The sequence below is a fragment of the Pleurodeles waltl genome, chromosome 11 (assembly GCF_031143425.1).
Source record: "Pleurodeles waltl isolate 20211129_DDA chromosome 11, aPleWal1.hap1.20221129, whole genome shotgun sequence".
NCBI lineage: Eukaryota > Metazoa > Chordata > Amphibia > Caudata > Salamandridae > Pleurodeles > Pleurodeles waltl.
The window spans coordinates 543,228,083-543,252,461 of record NC_090450.1 but is presented as its reverse complement, the minus strand read 5'-3'; the positions used below and the strand labels follow the sequence as shown (position 1 = coordinate 543,252,461).

General features: G+C 44.4%; 1 protein-coding gene across 2 annotated transcripts in view; it reads left to right on the top strand.

Annotated features, from left to right (window-relative positions):
• LOC138265868 (actin filament-associated protein 1-like 2) overlaps nt 1-24,379 on the top strand; it is a 289,799-nt gene that overhangs the window by 216,752 nt on the left and 48,668 nt on the right. For both annotated transcript variants that reach the window (XM_069213982.1, XM_069213981.1), the window contains exons 9-11: nt 15,559-15,631; nt 18,261-18,478; nt 23,718-23,866. In XM_069213982.1, coding sequence (XP_069070083.1) covers nt 15,559-15,631; nt 18,261-18,478; nt 23,718-23,866 — 440 coding nt within the window. The remainder of the gene's footprint in view (nt 1-15,558; nt 15,632-18,260; nt 18,479-23,717; nt 23,867-24,379) is intronic.

The window sequence follows — 24,379 nt, the reverse complement described above, 5'->3', positions numbered from 1 at the left end:
AACGTCTTGATGGTGACACCCGCAGAGAGGGATAACTAGGAGATTTGATACATCCATTAGGTACACTTAAAAGAGTTGGCAGATTGAGTAAAGGATTATTTGACCCACAGTCAGATAGAGCACACCCAATACAAGTCATTTGGGATGCCTTCAAAACTAATAAGAGAAAAAGCTAATTCAATGAAGGTCGATCAACATCGAAACTAGTGCCTAATGAAAGATAAACTAGGGGAAGAACTTAATATAGCAGAAAAACAATACAGACAAAAGAGAACATTAAAGTTCTTGAGAGAAATAACGAAATTGAGAGGGCAGATTGACCTTCTTTTAAAGAAATACACAGAAAAGTTCCTAATACATTTTAAATAACACTTTTGCTAGAAATCTAGGAAGGTGGACAAATTACTAGCTGCTAGGGGGAGACAAGCCAAAAATTATACTAGAATCCCCAACACCAGGAAAAGTGATAGCAGATAAGCATGCAGTGAAGAACAAAAGAGAGAGGCATTCATTTCTTACTATAAGGAATTACCTGACCAGGTGGCTATATCTGGACTCTAGAGAGCCATAGATCTGCCGACTATTGCCAGGCAAACCATAAATGACCTGGAGAAAGAAATCTTAACGGAAGAAGTTTAATGGGTAATTGCATGAGTACCAAGAGGATCACTCCTATTCATTTCATGGATAAGACAGAATCCTACATCACCACGGCGATGACGGTTCCTGCCAGTGCCTTTATAAATAACCACCTGGTTGGCAGTCATTTATGAATTAGGTGGACTGTTTCTCCACCAAGTCCAATACCTCCCTCTTTACCACCTTCTCCTCCACCTCCACCTCCTTCACCACATCATTAACACTCGGAGCAGAAGATTTAATACATGAAACTCCTATTCCTATTCTTATGTAAACGATATGGGGAGGGATGATGACACACAACAGTCACCATTAGATCCTTGGGACACACATGATACTGACCCACCAGGGGACACATCCTGATTTATATCCGGCAAACCATCTCCACCAGATGACACTACATCGTTTAATGAGCTGGTAGCTTGGGCGCCTGGATACCATCAGGTTCCATTGCATAAGGACCCTATAGGAGATGATTTTCTATTTGAAACTCTTTCTTCCACCACTAGGGCATCTCAATACCTGCCCATGTTAAAGGGGATGACACGGCATGCGGATGAAATTTTTAAAGACCCTGTTTGTGGCCAAATATTTACACCCAGGGTTGACAAAAAATATAAACCAGCCTCATCAGATCCTGCCTTTATTAAGGGACAGATTTCACCAGATTCCGTACTAGTCGGCAATGCGTAAAACAGCTAATTCTCAAACTTCTGGGGACGCACCTCTTCCAGACAAGGAGTCAAAGCTCATTTACACTTTAGGCAAAAGGGTGGGGGTTCAAGGAGCCAAGCACTGGAGGATTGCCAACCAGCAAGCCCTATTGGCAAGATATGACAGAGCACACTGGAATGAGATGGAAGATCTTATTCAACATCTCCCGCAAGAATTTAAAAAGAAGGGACAACAACTTGTATAGAATGGCAAGTTGATTTCCAAGAATTGTATTAAATCTGCTCTTGATGCGGCAGATACAGCTGCCAGGGGAATAAACACAAGTGTATTATTACGCCGTCATGCATGGCTGCGTATATCAGGTTTTAAACTTGAACTCCAGCAACGCTGTTAGATTCCCCCTTTGATCAGGAACATCCTTTTGGTCCACAAGTAGATCAAGCTCTAGAAAAAATTAAAAAGATGCTGCTGTTGATGTTTCATAAAACAGCTTTCAACAAAGTAATAGACAAGCAGAATCAGAACCCTCTACCTCTTTTAGACAGCAACATTCACCATCCATTTAAGAGTTTTTTTTATAGAGGATCATAAAGGGGAAGCAATTCCAAAGGTAGAGGTCCCTCCACTCATACCACCCCTTCTTCCTCAAAACAGTGTCTCTCTCCTCATTTCCACCTATCACACAACACCTGTAGGGGGAAGCCTACAGCAATTTTTCCCCAGCTGGCAAAATATAACAACAGACCAGTGGGTGTTGGACATTATCCAACATGATTATTGCCTGGAGCTCATAACCACACCTCCAAATATACCACCAAAAAGACCCAACTCTCTCTAGAATATCTCCAATTGTTAAATCAAGAGGTACAACCTCTCCTTCTCAAAGGAGCAACAAAGTTAGTTCCCAATCATCAAAAGGGAAAGGGAGTTTATTCTCTGTATTTTCTCATTCACAAAAAAGATGCGTCCCTTCGTCCAGTTCTAGATTTCAGAATACTGAATCAATACATCCTATCACAGCATTTTCATGTGATCACTTTACAAGATATGGGCCTCATTACAAGTCTGGCGGTCCATGTACCGGCAGACTAGCAGTGGCGCTCAGACTGCCGCCAAAAGGGGCAGTCCGACCACCCTATTATGATCTTGGCAGAGCTGCCATGGTCCGACCGCTGGCGCTGCAGGTTGCCGCCAGCCGCCAGCCTGACGGTGCCGGCAGACTCAATCCTTGCTTGCAGCGCTGCCCTGGCGATTACGAGTCCCCTTTCCGCCAGCCTTTGCATGGCGGTAGCCCTGCCATGCAAAGGCTGGTGGAAAGGGAGTTTTGGGGGACCTAGGGGGCCCCTGCACTGCCTATGCAATTAGCACGGGCAGTCCAGGGGTCCCCAAGGACAACCTGTAGGAAACTGCCTCTGTATATACTATATCAAAATGAGATATAGTGTGCACAGAGTCCAGGGGTTCCCCAGAGGCTTGACAGAGGCTGAAATACATAATACTAATGCTCTATTTGTGGTAGTGTGGTCGAGCAGTTAGGCTTACCAGAGGGTAGTGCTAAGCATTTGTTGTACACACACAAGCAATAAGAGAAGCACACACTCAATGACTTAACTCCAGACCAATAGGATTTTATATTGAAAAATATATTTTTGTTACTTTATTACTAGAACCACAAGATTTAGTTCAGAAGTAAATACTGTTGCAGGCACGTACTTAGCATAGACATCAATGTAACTTTGTTTCAGTTTAGTCAAGTAAACAGTTTTTAAGAAAACAGTGAATATCTATTTTAAAAGTGTACACAGTGCATTTTCTGAACAGTTCCTGGAGGAAGAAAATAAAGTACAGTTTTAGAGGTAAGTACACAACTTACAGTTCCAGTCTCTGGGTTATAGGTAGTCCACCGTTGGGGGTTCAAGTTAACCCCAAACACCTACCACCAGCAACCCGGGTGCAGAGGTCAAAGTTGAGCAATTTTAACGTGGGCTCCTATGGAGACAGTGGGTACTCAGAATTCGGTCTACCAGCAGGTAAGTATCTGCGGCTCGGAGGGCAGACCAGGGGAGATTAGAAGAGCACTGGAGAGGCCACAAGTAAACACTAAACATGCACCCTCAGCGGCACAGGGGCGGCCGGGCGCAGGGTGCAAACAGGACATCGGGCTCCCAATGCTGGTCTATGAGGGGACCCCGGGCTCACTCAGAGGCTGCAGGCGAGGTCCAGGAGGGTGTCTCGGGCACACCACCGGTCAGACAGGGAAGAGGGCCACGCGTTGATCATTGCTGCACCTTGGGTAGGTTTCTCCAAGGTCTGGTGGCTGCGAGTGCAGTGGGTCCTTTGGCGTCGGATATCTTTGTCTGGAGCTTTCGCAGTCAGGGGGGTCCTCGGGATTCTCTCTGCAGGCGTCGTCATACAGGGGTGGAGCTCAGAATCACCTGGGGACCCTCTCTGGCTGGGTGAACCACCTGGACACGGGCCGTGTGGGAGTTGGGTGCAGAGTGGTCAGGGCTCACGCTTCTGGGGTGAGGTGGGAGTCCATAAGAAGAGGTTTCTTCTTCTGTTCTTCTTTGGACAGGGCCACTATCCACAGTAGTTCTTGATCCTCTGTGATGCAGGCAGTCCTCTAGAGGTTTTTCAAAGGTCGCATCGCCTTTTTTCTGCAGGTTCTTTGAAGTAGGAGACAGACCAGTAGGGCTGGGGCCAAGTCAGTAGTTGTGTCCTTTCTTTCTCTCCTGGGGTTTCAGCTAAGCAGTCCTTCTTCTCCTTGTGAGGTCATCAGGAATCTGGCGAGTTGGGTTCAGGGAAGCCCTTAAATACCAGATGTAGGGGCGTTACAGGGGTCAGAGGGCAGCAGCCAATGGCTACTGTCCCTGAGGGTGGCTACACCCTCCTTTTGTCCACTCCCTTTGGGGAGGGGGGCACATTCCTATCCCTATTGGTCCCTGTCCTCCAAACCAAAATGGAGGATTCTGCAGGGAGGGGTCACTTCAGCTCTGGACACCTTAGGGGTAGTCCCGTCTGAAGTGGTCACTCCTCCTTGTTTTTCTTAAGTTTCCTGCCGAACTGGTCGCCAAAAGTGGGGGCTTGTCCAGGGGGCGGGCATCTCCACAAGCTGGAGTGCCCTGGGGCACTGTAACACGAGGCCTGAGCCTTTGAGGCTCACCACCAGGTGTTACAGTTGCTGCAGAGGGGAGGTGTGAAGCACCTCCACCCTGAGTAGGCTTTGTTTCTGGCCTCAGAGGGCACAAAGGCCCCATGGGGTCAGAAACTCATCTCTTAGTGGCAGGCTGGCACAGACCAGTCAGTCCTACTCTAGAGAATTGGGTACAATACAGGAGTCATCTCTAAGATGCCCTCTGTGTGCATTTTGTAATAAATCCAACACTGGCATCAGTGTGGGTTTATTGTGCTGAGAGGTTTGATACCAAACTTCTCTGTATTCAGTGTAGCCATTATGGAACTGTGGAGTTTGTTTTGACAAACTCCCAGACCATATACTTAATATGGCCACACTGTACTTACAATGTCTGAGAATGGACTTAGACACTGTAGGGGCATATTGCTCATGCAGCTATGCCCTCCCCTGTGGTATAGTGCACCATGGCTTAGGGTTGTAAGGCCTGCTAGAGTGGTGACTTACCTATGCCACAGGCAGTGTTTTGTGGGCATGGCACCCTGAGGGGGATGCCATGTCGACTTTGCCTTTCTTCTCCTCACCAACACACACAATCTGCAATGGCAGTGTGCATGCGTTAGGTCAGGGGTCCGTTAGGGTGGCACAACATATGCTGCAGCCCTTAGGGACCGTCCCTGGTCACAGGGCCCTTGGTACCATTGGTACCTTTTACAAGGGAGTTATCTGTGTGCCAGAGGTGTGCCAACTGCGGAAACAATGGTACATTTTTAGGGAAAGAACACTGGTGCTGGGGCCTGGTTAGCAGGATCCCAGCATACTCTCAGTCAAGTCAGCATCAATATCAGGAAAAAAGTGGGGAGGGGGGTAACTGCAACAAGTGTCACTTTCCTACACAGCGACGTTGTGCTTTTCACCCCCCAAATTATGGGCAGTGTAAAGTGCGATGGGTGCTGTCACACCCGACGCACCGCCACATTGCTGCTGGCTCAATTATGAGCCGGCGTCAATGTTAAGGCCCTGTTTCCCGCTGGGCCGGCAAGCGGAAATACTGGTTCGGTGGCATGTGTAGCTGCAGATACACATGCTGTGCATAGTCCGCCGTCTGGTGTTGGGTCGGAGTGTTACAAGTTGTTTTTCTTCGAAGAAGTCTTTTCGAGTCACGAGACCGAGGGACTCCTCCCACTTCGGTTCCATTGCGCATGGGCGTCGACTCCATCTTAGATTGTTTTTTTTCCGCCATCGGGTTCGGACGTGTTCATTTTCGCTCCGTGTTTCGGGTCGGAAAGTTAGTCAGAATCAACGGAAAATTCGTCGGTATTGTTTCGTTCGGTATCGGGATAGTTAGGGCAAATCGACACCGAGCCTTAAAGAGCTCCGGTAACCCTTCGGGGTATTTTCGATCCCCCGTCGGGGCCTGGTCGGCCCGACCGCGTGCAACATCGAGACTGATGGAACGGACCCCGTTCCGATTCTGTCCTAAATGCCACAGTAAATATCCTTATACAGACCAACATTTGGTCTGTAACTTGTGCCTGTCCCCCGAGCACAAGGAAGAGTCGTGTGAGGCCTGTCGCGCGTTTCGGTCGAGAAAAAACGCTCAGGGACCGAAGAGCCAGGAGGTTGCAGATGGCTTCCACGCCGACAGGACAACAAGGGTTCGAGGAGGAGGAAGAAGAAGAAACTTTCTCCATCCGCGATTCGGACTCCGAAGAATTCGACGTCGACGAGCAACCAACCGTGAGTAAGACGTCGAAAGAAAGAACACACGAAAAAACAGACAAAGCCCAGGGGACGCCACTGCCAACAGGCCATGGCATAACCCATAAAGTAGGTGACCGTCCATCGGCACCGAAAAAGGGCGAGCTGGTGCCGAAGTCGTCCGACTCAGGTCGAGACACAGGCACGCAACACTCTCGGGACCGAGAGAGTGGTGCAGTAAAGGCTCGACACCGAGATAGCGGCACCGAAGCTACTCGACACAGAGACAGCGGCACCGAAGCTGCTCGGCACAGAGATAGCGGCACCGAAGATGGTCGGCACCGAGAGGCCAAGACACCAAAACAGAGAAAGATCTTGTTGGAGCCGAAAACAACTAAAGACACGGTTTCGGTGCTAAAACACCCGGCAACCGAACCAAAAACCAGTTCCTACTCAGAGGAACAATCACTGTCCTCCCAACTAAAAAGACACAGGTTTGAGGAGGAATTACAAACTACAGAGGTAGATCACACTCAAAAGCAGATCTTTATCCAAAGGGGTACAGGGAAAATCAGCACTCTTCCCCCAATCAGAAGAAAAAGGAAACTTGACTTCCAACAACAAGACAAGCCACCACAAGCAAAGGTGGTAAAGAGGGTAACTCCACCACCTTCTCCACCACAGTCAACTCATGTATCACCGGCACAGACTCCACCACAATCACCAGCTCATACCACCATGAGCCAGGATGATCAGGCAGCATGGGACCTCTATGATGCTCCAGTATCGGACAATAGTCCAGAGTCGTACCCAACTAAACCCTCACCACCTGAGGACAGTACAGCATATGCACAGGTGGTAGCTAGGACATCCGAATTTCATAATGTATCTCTACATTCAGAGCCTATTGAGGATGACTTCCTCTTTAACACCCTGTCCTCCACCCACAGCCATTATCAAAGCCTTCCCATGCTCCTGGGAATGCTAAGGCACGCTAAACAGATTTTCAAGGAGCCTGTTAAAAGCAGAGCAATAACTCCAAGGGTGGAGAAAAAATACAAGGCACCGCCCACAGACCCTGCTTTTATTACATCACAACTGACACCAGATTCAGTAGTCGTAGGAGCAGCTCGTAAAAGAGCCAACTCGCAGACATCAGGCGACGCACCACCTCCGGACAAGGAGAGCCGCAAGTTTGATGCAGCCGGGAAAAGGGTTGCAGCACAAGCTGCAAATCAGTGGCGCATCGCCAACTCGCAAGCACTCCTAGCGCGATACGACAGGGCCCATTGGGACGAGATGCAGCATCTCATCGAGCACCTCCCCAAAGAATTCCAGAAACGAGCGAAACAAGTGGTTGAAGAGGGGCAGAATATCTCCAACAACCAAATACGTTCTTCTATGGATGCAGCAGATACAGCTGCAAGAACAATAAATACTGCTGTGACAATAAGGAGGCACGCATGGCTGCGCACATCTGGCTTCAAACCTGAGATACAACAGGCAGTGCTCAATATGCCGTTCAATGAACAGCAATTGTTTGGCCCAGAAGTGGACACTGCAATTGAAAAATTAAAAAAGGACACTGACACAGCCAAAGCCATGGGTGCACTCTATTCCCCGCAGGGCAGAGGCACATTTGGCACATTTCGCAAAACAACTTTCAGAGGAGGGTTTCGAGGTCAAGCCACAGAAGCCAGCACCTCACAAACAAGACCACCTACCTACCAGGGACAATATCAAAGGGGTGGCTTTCGAGGCCAATACAGAGGGGGCCAATTCCCAAGAAACCGGGGAAAGTTTCAGGGTCCCAAAACCCCTCAAAATAAACAGTGACTCACAGGTCACACAACCCCTTCACACAACACCAGTGGGGGGAAGACTAAGCCAGTTCCACAAATCATGGGAAGAAATAACAACAGACACTTGGGTCTTAGCAATTATCCAACATGGTTATTGCATAGAATTTCTCCAACTCCCTCCAAATGTCCCACCGAAAACACACAATGGGGGTTATTCTAACTTTGGAGGAGTGTTAATCCGTCCCAAAAGTGACGGTAAAGTGGCGGATATACCACCAGCCGTATTACGAGTTCCATAGGATATAATGGACTCGTAATACGGCTGGTGGTAAATCCGTCACTTTTCCGTCACTTTTGGGACGGATTAACACCTCCTCCAAAGTTAGAATAACCCCCAATATGTCAAAACAGCATATAGACCTTCTAGGACTAGAAGTTCAAGCATTACTGCAAAAAGACGCAATAGAATTAGTACCAAAAACACAAAAGAACACAGGAGTTTACTCACTGTACTTTCTAATACCAAAAAAGGACAAAACTCTGAGACCAATATTAGATCTCAGAACACTAAACACCTACATCAAATCAGACCACTTTCACATGATCACGTTACAAGACGTAATACCACTACTGAAACAGCAAGACTACATGACAACGTTAGATCTAAAAGACTCGTATTTCCATATACCGATACATCCCTCGCACAGGAAATACCTAAGGTTCGTATTCAAAGGAATACATTACCAATTCAAAGTGTTGCCATTCGGAATAACAACAGCACCAAGAGTCTTTACAAAATGTCTAGCAGTAGTAGCTGCACATATCAGGAGGCAGCAAATACACGTGTTTCCGTACCTAGACGATTGGTTAATCAAAATCAACTCGCTAACAAAGTGTTCACACCACACAGATTATGTTATACAAACCCTTTACAAACTAGGTTTCTCCATCAACTATGCAAAGTCACACCTTTTGCCGCGTCAAACACAGCAATACTTAGGAGCGACAATCAACACAACAAAAGGGATAGCCACTCCAAGTCCACAAAGGGTTCAAAATTTTCACAAGGTGATACAAGCTATGTATCCAACACAAAAGATACACGCAAAGATGGTATTAAAACTCCTAGGCATGATGTCCTCATGCATAGCCATTGTCCCAAACGCAAGATTGCACATGCGGCCCTTACAACAGTGCCTAGCATCACAATGGTCACATGCACAGGGTCAACTTCTAGATCTGGTGTTGATAGACCGCCAAACATACATCTCGCTTCTATGGTGGAACAGTACAAATTTAAACAAAGGGCAGCCTTTCCAAGACCCAGTGCCACAATACGTGATAACAACAGATGCTTCCATGACAGGGTGGGGAGCACACCTCAATCAACACAGCATCCAAGGACAATGGGACGTACATCAAAGAAATTTTCATATAAATCTCCTAGAATTGTTAGCAGTATTTCTAGCGTTGAAAGCATTCCAACCAATGATAACCCACAAATACATTCTTGTCAAAACAGACAACATGACGACAATGTATTATTTAAACAAACAGGGGGGAACACACTTGACACAGTTGTGTCTCCTAACACAAAAAATATGGCATTGGGCAATTCACAACCACATTCGCCTAATAGCACAGTTTATTCCAGGGATCCAGAACCAGCTAGCAGACAATCTCTCTCGGGATCACCAACAGGTCCACGAATGGGAAATTCACCCCCAAATCCTGAACACTTACTTCCAAATTTGGGGAACACCTCAAATAGATCTATTTGCAACAAAAGAAAACGCAAAATGCCAAAACTTCGCATCCAGGTACCCACACCACGAATCTCAAGGCAATGCTCTATGGATGAATTGGTCAGGGATATTTGCGTACGCTTTTCCCCCTCTCCCTCTCCTTCCATATCTAGTAAACAGATTGAGTCAAAACAAACTCAAACTCATACTAATAGCACCAACATGGGCAAGACAACCTTGGTATACCACACTACTAGACCTGTCAGTAGTACCTCATGTCAAACTACCCAACAGGCCAGATCTGTTAACACAACACAAACAACAGATCAGGCATCCAAACACAGCATCGCTGAATCTAGCAATTTGGCTCCTGAAATCCTAGAATTTGGACACTTAAACCTCACACAAGAGTGTATGGAGGTCATAAAACAAGCTAGACGACCATCCACTAGACACTGCTATGCAAGTAAATGGAAAAGATTTGTTTGTTACTGCCATAATAATCAAGTCCAACCATTGCATGCATCTCCAAAAGATGTAGTAGGATATTTACTACATTTACAAAAATCAAATCTAGCTTTCTCTTCCATAAAAATACATCTCGCAGCAATATCTGCTTACCTGCAGATTACTCATTCAACTTCCCTATTTAAAATACCTGTCATTAAAGCGTTTATGGAGGGCCTAAAGAGAATTATACCACCAAGGACACCACCTGTTCCTTCATGGAACCTCAACATTGTCTTGACAAGGCTCATGGGTCCACCTTTCGAACCCATGCATTCTTGTGAAATGCAATACTTAACGTGGAAAGTTGCATTTCTCATTGCCATCACATCTCTAAGAAGAGTAAGTGAAATACAGGCGTTTACCATACAAGAACCATTTATTCAAATACACAAAAATAAGGTTGTTCTAAGAACAAATCCAAAATTCTTACCAAAGGTTATCTCACCGTTCCACTTAAACCAAACAGTGGAATTACCAGTGTTCTTCCCACAGCCAGATTCAATAGCTGAAAGGGCACTACATACATTAGACATCAAAAGAGCGCTAATGTACTACATTGACAGGACAAAACAAATTAGGAAGACAAAACAACTATTTATTGCCTTCCAAAAACCTCATACAGGAAATCCAATTTCAAAACAAGGTATCGCCAGATGGATAGTAAAGTGCATCCAAACCTGCTATCTTAAAGCAAAAAGAGAACTGCCTATTACACCAAAGGCACACTCAACCAGAAAGAAAGGTGCTACTATGGCCTTTCTCGGAAATATTCCAATGACCGAAATATGTAAGGCAGCAACATGGTCTACGCCTCATACATTTACTAAACACTACTGTGTAGATGTGTTATCTGCACAACAGGCCACAGTAGGTCAAGCCGTACTAAGAACTTTATTTCAAACTACTTCCACTCCTACAGGCTGAACCACCGCTTTTGGGGAGATAACTGCTTACTAGTCTATGCACAGCATGTGTATCTGCAGCTACACATGCCACCGAACGGAAAATGTCACTTACCCAGTGTACATCTGTTCGTGGCATTAGTCGCTGCAGATTCACATGCGCCCACCCTCCTCCCCGGGAGCCTGTAGCCGCTTAGAAGTAGATTTTGAACATTTGTACATTTGTAAATATATTACATTAAACCTTCATTTTGTACATATGTATTTATTCCATTGCATGGGCACTATTATTAGCATACACAACTCCTACCTCACCCTCTGCGGGGAAAACAATCTAAGATGGAGTCGACGCTCATGCGCAATGGAACCGAAGTGGGAGGAGTCCCTCGGTCTTGTGACTCGAAAAGACTTCTTCGAAGAAAAACAACTTGTAACACTCCGACCCAACACCAGACGGCGGACTATGCACAGCATGTGAATCTGCAGCGACTAATGCCACGAACAGATGTACACTGGGTAAGTGACATTTTCCTTTCCCCCCGCTGGCCCACCGGGGAACTCGTAATAGGACCGGCAGGTTGAAGACCGGCGTGGCAGTGTTCTGTGCGAATGAGTTTGGCGGGCGACCTCTGCCGCCAGCCAAACTCATAATGAAGGCCATAATACCGGTATTACAACAAGGAGACTTCATGTCTGCCCGAGATCTAAAGGATGCTTATTTCCACATTCCAATATATCCTGAACACAGAACATATCTCAGATTTTTCGTACAATGCAGATATCACCAGTTCAAAGTTCTCCCATTCGGAGTAACAACTGCACCTCGTTTATTCACACAGTAGTCACAGTGCATCTGCATTCATGTCTTCCCATATCTGGAAAATTGGCTTATCAAACCCAGTTCCCTTCAGCAATGTCTGCAGCAGACACATACAACTATTCATCTCCTACACCAGTTAGGGTTTACCATCAACATACAAAGATCACCTACAATCATCTGAGATACAGCCCTACTTAGGACCTGTTCTCAACACACATTTAGGATTAGGCTAACCCAATACAATCAGGATTCAGAATATAACAATTCTATTGAGTCAACTATTCCCCAAACAACATGTTTCAGTTGTTCCAGTACGAACAATCCCAAAAATTCTAGGGATGATGGCATCTTGTATTGCAATAGTCCCATATGCAAGAATACACATGCGTCCGCTGAAGGAGTGTCTGGCGAGTCAATAGTCTCAAGCACAGGGTCAGTTACACGATCTAGTGTTGGTAGACAGCCGCACACACTCTTCTCTGCAACAGTGGAACACACAAAATCGGACAAAATGGCAGCCATTTCTACACCCTGTTTCTCAGCTCACTCTCACAGCGAACACCTTCCTTACAGGTTGGGGTGCTTATCTCCTCAATCTCTCAATACAGGAGATGTGGGACACCAAGCATCAAGCTCTACACATAAATTACTTGGAGCTTCAGGCAATTCACCTAGCACTCAAAGCTTTTCTAGTTCACCTCCAAGGCAAGACTGTTCTAGTCCAGTTTGACAATACAACAGCCATGTTTTATTTACAAAAACAGGGGAGGACACTCTCTACAATTCTCTCTACTAGCTCAGACAATCTGGCATTGCGCATTTCGACACTGCATTCAGCTGTTAGCAGAACACCTCCCAGGGACAGACAACGATCTTGCAGACCTACTCAGCAGGACACTGCAACATGTCCGCAAGTGGGAACTCCACCCTCAAGTCCTACAAAAATACTTACATCAGTGGGGATTTCCACACATAGATTTGTTTGCAACTGCAAACAACTCTAAATGCCCAAACTTCACCTCACACACTCTTCTCTGTAATGGTGGAACACACAAAATCTGACAAAATGGCAGCCATTTCTACACCCTGTTCTCCAGCTCACTCTCACAGCGAACACCTTCCTTACAGGTTGGGGTGCTCATCTCCTCAATCTCTCAATACAGGGGATGTGGGACACCAAGCATCAAGCTCTACACATAAATTACTTGGAGCTTCAGGCAATTCACTTAGCACTCAACGCTTTTCTAGTTCACCTCCAAGGCAAGACTGTTCTAGTTAGGATTGAAAATACAACAGACATGTTTTATTTACAAAAACAGGGGGAAACACTCTCTACAATTCTCTCTACTAGCTCAGACAATCTGGCATTGCGCATTTCGACACCGCATTCAGCTGTTAGCAGAACACCTCCCAGGGACAGACAACGATCTTGCAGACCTACTCAGCAGGACACTGCAACAAGTCCCTGAGTGGGAACTCCACCCTCAAGTCCTACAAAAATACTTCAATCAGTGGGGATTTCCACACATAGATCTGTTTGCAACAGCAAACAACTCTAAATGCCCAAACTTCGCCTCCAGGCTCCCACAGCCTCTCTCCAAGGGCAATGCTCTATGGATGCATTGGTCAGGGATATTTGCTTACGCTTTTCCACCTCTCTCTCTCCTTCCCTTTGTGGTGAGGAAGCTCAGACAGTCCTCTCTCACCATTATTCTGATGGCTCCCACGTGGGCAAGTCAACCATGGTTCACAACACCACTCGAACTTTCAGTACTTCCATACAAGGAGCTTCCCCTACACCCGAACCTTCTCACTCAGAATCATGGAGAAATCAGACACCCAAATCCCAAAGAACTCAACCTTGCGATTTGGCTCCTGAGGTCATAGAGTTTGGATATTTACGCTTACCTCCTGAATGCATGACCATTCTTAAGGAAGCACGCAAACCCACAACTAGAGCCTGCTAGGCCCCTAAATGGAAAAGGTTTGTTATTTATTGTCAAAACAAACAAATTGATACGTTTAATGTAACTATTCAAACTATTATTTGCTCTACTTGCACACTTGTGGCCTAGCATATATCTCAATACAGCTGCATTTGGCAGCAATAGCAGCTTATCTACAAAATAGGCAGCTTTTAACATTATTAAAAACTCTAGTTATTAAATCATTTTTGGAAGGTCTTAAAAGAGTGATTCCACCCACGGTGCCTCCAGAACCAACATGGAATCTTAATATTGTGCTTACCAGACTTATGGGACATCTATTTGATCCTTTACATAAATGTCCAATCCAGTTCCTTTCTTAGAAAGTAGCCTTTTTGGTGGCAATCACTTCACTAAGACGTGTGAGTGAACTTCAGGCATTAACCTTAGAAGAACCTTGTTTTCCGGGTACATAAGGACAGGGTAGTACTTCGTACCAACCCAAAGTTTGTTCCAAAAGTGGTTTCCGCTTTTTACCTGAACCAATCGGTTCAGGTAAACCTGATTCAGTTGCTTGAAGATTTCTACACACATTAGACGTTAAAAGAGTATTAATGTACTACATTGATAGAACTAAAGACTTTCGTAACACCAAACAACTTTTTGTGGCTTTTTCACCTTCACATACAGGAAACGCTATATCTAAAGCAGGTATATCAAGAAGGATAACCAAATGTATCCAAACATGATATTCTAAAGCTAAAAGATCTCTGCCCATACCTCTTAGAGCACACTCAACTCATAAAATAGGTGCATTTATGTTTTTTTGGGGAAATATACCAATCATTGACATCTGCAAAGCAGCCACATGGTCAGATCTACACACACTTACAAAGTGTTGTACGGCAACAGACAAATGTTGGACAAGCTGTGCTTTGTACTCTTTTTCAGACAGCTGCAACACCCACGGGTTAGCCACTGCTTTTGGGACAGCACTCCTTTACAGTCTGTGCAGAGCATGTGTGTCTACAGCCACATGCAGTATTTGTATTACACTTCACATGCATGGACATCTCTTACTAACACTATATTCACACTCCATTCTCACCCGACTGCTGGAAAACAATCTAACATTGGCTTTAATGCCCATGAGCAGTATCACCAAAAGGAGGGGTCACTTTACCTTGTGACTCTGACGACTCCTTAGAAGAAAAACAACTTGCACACATCCAGACCCAACATTAGATCGCAGATGTATGCAGAGCATGTGAATCTACAGCACTACATGCCACGAACAGATGCTTACAGGGTAAGTAACATAGGGGGTTATTCTAACTTTGGAGGAGTGTTAATCCGTCCCAAAAGTGACGGTAAAGTGACGGATATACCACCAGCCGTATTACGAGTTCCATAGGATATAATGGACTCGTAATACGGCTGGTGGTAAATCCGTCACTTTTCCGTCACTTTTGGGACGGATTAACACCTCCTCCAAAATTAGAATAACCCCCATAATCCTTACTTAAAGGGAGTAAAAATGACATAAATTCTTCAGATTTATAGAAAACCAGTATGTTACACTTTGCAAGATGTGCCTAGACTGGGGAGGGTTGTGTCTAATTTAGGGGAGTGATCTGTGTGCTTTTAGGATTTGTTATAGCCTTCTAATTGACACACGGTGGAAACACTTGTCTCTCCTCTTCCAGGTGAAAAGTGCTGCACAACGCTCTGACCCAAACCACAATCTGACCCCAACTCCTGTGACCACCCAAGAGCCAGGTAAGATATCTAAGACAAGGACATGAGTGGCAGACAGGTGGAGAGTGATGGAGAGAAAGCATCTGCATTCAAGGGTTCCTTCGCAAGCGAGATACTGGCTAGCAGTTTCACGTTCCCATTTTGAGGAATGTCTGAAAATCAGCAATGTGTTTGATGGTCGCCAAGAGCTACAGTCACCCAGGGGTACTCAGTGGTGGGATTCTTGTTTTCATATTTTGCCCCAGTTCAAATGGTTGGGTTCAGTTTTGGGCAGTTGCCTTCTTTCATAGTACTTGAATACAGGAAAAGGTTGTGTGGACACCAAATTTTGTTCCTCTAGCTGAGCTTTTATGACAGAGTTTTATTAGTATTACAAAAGTCAGCAATTAAGAGTGCCAGTCATATGCCTGACATTACACTTAACTAACTCTTCATGGTTCATCACTGCTACACCTGCTCCACAACATTTTGGGACACTGTGGACAGTTGTCTCGGTAAACTCAGTGCCCAAATCACAAAGGTAAGCTTATTCTTTTGTGTAAGTTTACTATTTTTTTTGGTATTCACAAATTACAAGTTTAATTTTAATAATATTAATTTTATGACTGCATAGGCTCCGCCCTAATGGCGGGGACTCCGCACATAGAAAGATAGGCCTGTCCTCAGCAATTGTAAAATCAGTATAATAATTTGAAGCACATAAGAGGACGTCTGCTCTTTAGCCTCATTTATCAGTGTCTTTGGGTCCAAGAAGAGACAGTAGGTCACTGGACATAATTCGAGGACAACGTTAATGTCGCAGCTTGTCTGTAGAGACTATGGCCCATATTTATACTTTTTTAGCGCCGCATTTGCGTCATTTTTGGACGCAAAAGCAGCACAAACTTCCAAAATGCAATTGTATTTTGTGAGTTTAGGCCGATTTTGCGTAAAAAAACAACACAAATGTGGTGCTAAAAAATTGTAAATATGGGCCTATGTTTTTGCAGGAATTGGAATGGCATCCAGGGCCTGTCCTGTGAGGTGGAGACATATATTGACTGGGTGCAATTGTAGAATTTGTATTTGGCATAGGCACATGTGAAACCTGGGGCACACACTGGATCACACAAGCTCACCAAGTGCACCTCGGATTTGGGATTCTGGTCTAAGCAGCAAGCCATACTGCTTTATTTCCGTGACTGTAAGAACTACCGTAAGTGGTTCAAATGTTTCAAAACTAAGATCACAGGTGTTAGTTACTGATACAGTTCTCTTTGTTCTAAGTTTAAAGACAATCATGTGTGTTCCTTTTCAATTAGAAATTGGGGTGAGATGGGTTCAACCAAGCCCAGAGATGGTACGGCGCATGACCAGTACATGCTTACCACTCTTGCAGTCCAAGAATGTCCTCTGCAGCTCCCTAACACTCTCTGGGTTGCAGAGGTCCTTTGTTTGGGTCTAGTGAGTTTGGATGCAAGACCCTCCAAACTCCTGAGCAGCTCATTTATTTGAGATGACTTTTCTTCTGCCGGGGGTGCTGTTTTGCCTCCTGGTCAGAGGTTTTATCCTCTTCACTCCAGATAACTAGGCTCCTAAACTTCCAGGGAAAATCATATCAGCAGGGCTTTGACTTTGCTTGTTGCCAGCCTCAGGGGAAACAGCAGCACACTGGGTAACAACTGTTTGTTATGGTGCAACCAAATGTTCTCAATGAAGTCCAGAAAATGAGTGGTTTACTGACTCATGTAGCTTTATTGATCCCACTCAGGAGCATTGGCGGAAAGCCAGGCCAATGGAAGTCACTGCCTTAACAACATTTTAAACCTCAGATAATCCCAGAAAAATGCATTTCAGTGTGGTTTTGTCCTGGACTATTGAGAGTAGAGAAGTAGACCATCATAATAGTGTTAGTTTGTGTATCCTAGGGAGAAGACAGAAAGACCTCTTAGAAAATGCCTGTCTTTGGCTAGGAGGTCCCAAACCCGACAGAGGATGAGGGGGAGCTTGGGCGCTGTGTCTGGGCTGACTGATGGGCCTCGGAAGGAAGGGATTTATCCTTCATAGAACACCACTCCGCACCTGGTATCACAGACACAGTACACAGATGTAACATTCTTCATACACATGGCACACAATTGTCACACTGCTGGGAAGTAAGGAGTTCAGTTATTGGAAACTGAACAGACCAATCATCCTATCCCCACAAGCAGACAGGTAAGAGGTCCAAGCCCATTAACTTAAAATTAGCTGCCGTCAGCTATCAATAGCTCCACAGTTTGATATTAGGGGGCAGTAGTTACCCTCAACTACGGATGAAGGTGGGGTTTGTGTGTACTCCCTGGAAAGCAGAGCCAGGTGCTTTTTCTCAGAGCACTGCCAAAACTTAAAGCACCGCCATTGAACTTACTAACTGATGAGTCTACTGGTATAGACAATTAGGAAAGAAAAACAGAACAGGCTGGCACTGATTTCCTTGACCCACAACGACTTGTTTCCTACAATAAAGCTGTAGTTTAATGTTAGTCCTTGCATTCCACCTTTGGTAGTGGGATTGTTTACACTGAGGAGGTTCCAGCTGGTTGTGGTGGAATGCAGGAACATCACACTGTCTGTTTCCTCTCCTGCCTCCCCTAGAAGTCTCACAATGTTGTATTCTCTTTCCACCCAGGTTTCTTGAACATGCTCCTTGGTAATCAGTGGCAGAGTTTCTGGTGCTTAGTGGAGAGGGGTGTCCTTCGGATGTTTAGGGATTCTGGCTGCACAGGCCCTCCAGTGCACTTTGTGGTCCTTCCAGGGAGTGACGTCACTCCCAGCAGAGGCCCTGATCTGGGACTCAGGTACGGCATCAGCATCAGCAAACATGGCAAGGACGTCGCAATTCTTGAGGTAAGAACTATACCTCTGCTTGTTAGTTGAGAGACTCTGTTTATTATACCATATTCCACTGTGCTCCTTTAGATTTGTACTCCACTGAATCTGTCCTGTTGTGGGTCTGTCTAATTGCACATTGATGAACTATCACTAATTCCCTGTAAGTCATAAAAGGAGAGTGAAAAAGAAAGCATACACTCGCTATAGACATTTAATGGAAAGTAATCAATAGCAGTGGAGGATATGTAAAAAAATATACTAACACAATAAATTGTGATTTAAAAATAGAATGCCAAGAAATTCCAGATGTATATTATCATTTTAGGCATCCAAGCTTTGACCGCCTGGAGTAACCTGCCTCAAGGCAGAGGAGGGTGGATTCTCTTCTACACAAGGATTGAGTTTGTGGATGTAGCATCAAAGTGTCGAATTGCAGTCACAGAACAGCAGAAAAAATTATTGGACAAAACAGTAGGCCTAGGTTTAATGTGCTAACGCATAATTTGTTAGCACACTGTAGCGAGTCACACAGGAGAGAGACAGTAGAAATGGATGAAGATGACTATAGTTGTTAAGTAGCCCCATATACAGTTTATTGCAAGCACTGGAGTGGAGGGGGAAGCTTTCACTCAGTCAGTGGCATTAGGTGAGAGGTGAATATTCCACTAGGCTCTGCCAGGCCTGGTTGACAAAATCGCAACCTAATGGCTAGAAGAGTTGCCAAAGAAATCTTATGGTTTAAAGAGATGGACACAAAACCCACACTATGTATTGTTATTCAAAAACCAGACCTAAAAACAAAGAATGCTTGCACTCAAAATTTCAAAGGTGAAAGAAGGTGACATGATCAAGAGAGAGGTATAAGGAGAGAATGTGTCGGAGAGAGAGAGTATGTGTAAATGAAAGAGACAGAGACAGGTTTTTTCTGATCTAGAACAGGCACAATTTATTGGATATTGGGAGCCCTCTGTCATAGAATGGGACTCAGTCAGTGGACTCCCTCTTCAGGAATGTGCACCCTCTCACTGAGAATATGCACCCTGTTCAGGAATGGGACCATTTGGTTGAGAATGGATGGCTTCTAGAACCGTCCCCTGGGTGGTAATGGATGCGCTCCAGAAGAATGGACATCCTCTGACTTACAATTGTACACTAAGTAAGGATGGGAGCCAGTAACAGAGAAGAAACAACATCTGGTTGATTACAGGGAATACCTGGCCGATCGAAAAATGGCACCTTTTCTTTGTCACACATCTGGCTAAAGGAAACCTCTTAACTCCCAGAGAGCTACATCAAACTTATTTATTCACCAAAAGGATTGCTAGCAACCGATCTTTGCACAAGATGGTGAGTACCAGCAGCAGATTTTTACTATATGATATGGGGATGCCATCTGGTTACTGACTGATGCAGTGTGGTAGTTTCCCTGACATCAGAGGTAACGGATAGATGCCTTACAGGCGGACTTGGCTTCCGTCTTTTGGGTTTGATGCCTAGAGCTATATAGTATTGTATGTCAAACAATGTCACCGACATTGCAATCTTCCTCATGAAGAGCAAGATAGCAATTAATTGGTTAGCCCCCTGGTGTTTCCTGTTAGGCTGTGGCTAAACGATCTGAAGAAATGGGCAACTGCTGACAATTACTTACTCCAGTTACAAAGATGAGGTACAATAGAATGTAACACATAAACCATGATCTTTAAGCTCTGGCTTAAAACACCCACCTGGATAGGATGGCTTGAAATGGGATGGGACAGATTTGTCCAACCAAGCAATTTAGTAGATACTACATTCACCCCCTCTCTCATAAGCTGGTTGTATGATGTAGCATGTGCTAATTCAAAATGTCATTGTGTGATGTGAGTGTGGGGTGGGAGGACTGGTAAACACAGACTGCCAGGTGACCTGGACTGGGGGATAGAAAAGGATAGAGACATACCAAGATGTGGACAACCATGTTCATCAGACCAATATTTTTTTGTTTTACTCCAAATGTAGGTGACAGAAGAACAATACATAGAGACCTCTTGGGATGCAAGTAAACTACATAATGCAACCATGAAAAATGAAATAAATAGCAATTTAAATTTAAAAACTACTTCTTTGGAGCTAGGAGGCAGTTTAAAACATATTTGTGATGGATACGTCTTCTTGCTGATTCCTCACCTTACGATTCTCTTCCAGGCAATAGGCTGATCCAGAACTATTCTCCAGCAATAGCTTGTTAGCTTCACCATATGGGGTCATGTGACAGCATCCTTGACTGTCGGCTGGATGTGACTCCTTCAAAGTTTCAAAGTTCTGTTTCTTCCATGCCTCATTGACGGAGGTCCAGATGTTCTTAGTGCTTTTCATTTTGACTGCGACTAGGTCAAATGCCTTGTCTTAAGATGTTATGGTTTACACCCTGATGCAAATGCTACATGAAAATGTCCTTGTCAGACCAACATGACATCTGCATGTGGTGTTTGTTCTTGGAAAGCAGCACCTTGGCCTGCAACTCCTGTTGGAGAAATATATATAAGGTGAGGAATCTGCAGGAAGATTATGTACCTGCCATAAATATTATTACCAATGTTAAGCAACGTTTTCTTTCCTACATTAATATGTGGGGAGAACACAACAAATTACATTTTCTCTCAGGTACTTTTTGAACATTCTCAAATATGGGACACTAGGCACTCAATTTTGGGAGTAAGCTGGGACTGGCAATGTAGGGCTGGAAAGCTGATGTCACAGGGGTATGATGACTGAATACGTGACTAATGGGCATCATCTTACAGGCACTAATGCCATGAGCTGCAGAGGGATCTGGATCATTGAAGGGTTTCCTCTCTATGAATCCTGGGTGAATATTTTCCTACGAATAGAGCGAATAAGTACTTATATCTGTTGCCTACTAGAATTTTCTTCCTGAGTTTTTTTAGTAGTTATAGCTAAGTGTTGTGCAGCCAAGCCCCTAAACCTCTCCTATCCAGGGTGTATCTACTAGTTTACCAGTGTTTCAAAGTAGGTAAGGCAACCAGTTACATCAAGCATTGGGTAATGATCCGGGAATGTGAAGTCAGTAGTTTCTTGGCATTAAAAAGTGAGTAGTACTTGACATCTATCTTGAAGAGACAGAAAACATTTTGCTTGTTTCAAAGAAGGTATCTACATTTGAAATTTCCCTCTCAGAGTGGTAGTTGTGAGACCCACTTGAACATAAGACATTGGCAAAGAAATCAAAATACAGAAAATTAAGGCTGTTTTTTTGTTTGAGTATATACATGCTCCAAAGGGTTGACCGAGGTCAATCATCCTTGTAATACATGATTGAAATAAAGACAAAAGGGGGAGGGAGAGAGAGAGAGGAAAAACTTGGGAGGGATGGAGAGACAATGAGAAAGAGACACAAAAACAGAGCTAAATTGTTGTTTCCGATTTGTGACAATTTATTTCTTAGTGAATAAATAGGGGTTTGCCCCTCTTGCTCTTCATGCCAAAATAAGTGAGCTGTAACCAGCAGGTCATGTAAATATTTCAGTGACCACAAAGGCAGTCAATGTTCTATTCTTTGTAGAAGAGTGAAGAAGTCAAAATAAATTTAAAAGATGAGTTTTTCGTCTGTCTTTAATACCTGAAGTGCATCTAAGGTCTCAGTCAACAAAAATCTATTGTCAGAAGGATGAGCCCATAGGATGGATATGATGAGTGACTGTGCTTGTAGACAATGGAGTATGACTTCCAACTATTTCTCTACTACCCGGTTGTGAACTAATGTTAACGTTTTGGATTCCTGTCTTCTTTTTGCTGGTAAACCAATGTAGCCAAATGTATTGATGGGGACCGAAAAATAAAAAAATAAAAAATCGTTATTTATTTGGTGAACTAACGGCGTTAAAAATGCATAACAGTAAAGAACGATTAAAAGCAAAACAAAAATGAAACAAATCCAGAGCAGCGCATTCCTGTTTGGCTCTACTTATTAGTATCTCTACAGAAATTGAGAAATGTTAGCTACAAAAACTACAGCAGCAGATGTGTAAGCTTGCCCAAAATGCTTGCTCACAAGTTGCAACAATAATTTGATTGCAAAGTCCATTCACGTAACCAGTCAACCCACCACCTGCGAATTCTCTCTCCTATTACAGTGTGAAACATAGGAGCGAAAAGAGCCGAGGTCTAGCTTTATGAACAGTGTTTTTGAAGCATACCTTATAATCCTTGTCTAAGACTAAACATCTGCTCAATATACGTCCTCTCTTTGCTAAAAAGCTGGCTTTCCAGTGAGATTAGGACAAATTTCGATCTCAACCTTAATTTTCCCTAAAGAATTGATCAGAATATCAGTCTTATGAATGTGTATTTTGCTGTCACAGAGAGTCAAAGGAAAAGTCCACTGACAAACCTTTGTTATTGAAAAGAACTGCACACTGAGCATTATTTGGACTTTGCCTAATTATTTCAGCCATAATTTTTGGGAAGCAGTTAATATCAAAGTCTAATGATTCTGCATTAGGCCAGTCTTTGGTACAACCTTTGGGTGTAGTCTTCCTCTCACCCGTGAGATGCACAGTTGCCATGCACAATAATATTAGTTTCCTCGAGTCCAGGCTCTTTATGTAATTCCAAAAAATGTTGGGGATCATTCTGTTTTGCCTACTGCTATCATGCATTGCCCACTGCTTAGCTGTTCATATTTTTTTTGTAAAAGGTGCTAAATTTCTATGTCTTTTAAACTAGTGAGATATTATTCAATTGACCAGGGAGTTACCAGAACTTTCTTTTAAGGTCTCTCATCAATGATTTTGGGAACCATTTTTTGTACTTCCTTTTCTGGGTGATTGCGCATTTCGACTTTTGGAGCTAGCAGCATTAGAAGAGTATGAACTGTTCTCTCCTAGAGCTCATAGCTGCCACCTATAAATGGAGTATTAGGTGATGCAACAGTGATGCTGCCTGGTTTCAGGCTTTCCACTTGGAGAATAAATTTAGTGCGCTCCTAGATAATTTGCTTCTCTTCTGATGCTTATGGCCAGAAACAGCACCTACTGCAGCGAGTGATGAAGTTGCAAGTTTGGTCCTGCTTAAAAGTCATAGGCCCGTATTTATACTTTTTTAGCGCCGCATTTGCGCATTTTTGTGAGTTTGCACCGCTTTTGCTTTGACATGACGCAAATGTGGCGCTAAAAAAGTATAAATACGGGCCTTATTTTTCCTGTCTCATAATGCAGAAAAAAAGTCTTATTTTTCCTGTCTCATAATGCAGACCCCCTCAGAAGAAGAGAGGGGCCTCTGGCTGAAGCTCCTGCGGGCCGGGAGTGAAGGAAGCCCAGAATCTGAAGCCCTCTCATCGTACGAAGAAACCAACACTCAGATGGCTTCCCTGGCAGATGTTAGTAGCCCGGCGTCTGTGGGGTAAGCAATTCACAACACCTCCCCCATTATATTATATAGTTTATCTGTGTCAGTGTTGGGAGGGGTTTGAAAGAACATATCGGTAGCCAGGGTGTAGTCAGGCTCATTGCCCGGCATTACTAGACTAATGGATCATGTAGCCTGACTGAAGTGTCGAGTCCAACTCCAATTCCCTCTCACCTACCTCCAAAGCTCTCTCACTATGTTTTGGGGACTTACCCATATCTACTAATGCTCCTCCTTCCGCCATGGCTCCTATGGTGCTCCATTAATGGTCCCCAACCTGCCCGAGCCCAGCAGCACTCCACTGCATACTTTCAGAACCACACTCACCAACAATTCTCACTCCAATCCTTGTTCCCGCTCTGCTCTGTTAGAGAACCTCATGCCAGCTCTTGCTACTCATTAACAAACTTCACTCTAGCTCTTGAATCAGCACAAATGCAACCAGCTACAGATCTTGGATTTGTAGTGCTTTACTAACACATCATGTCAAGGTAGGCACAAACACCC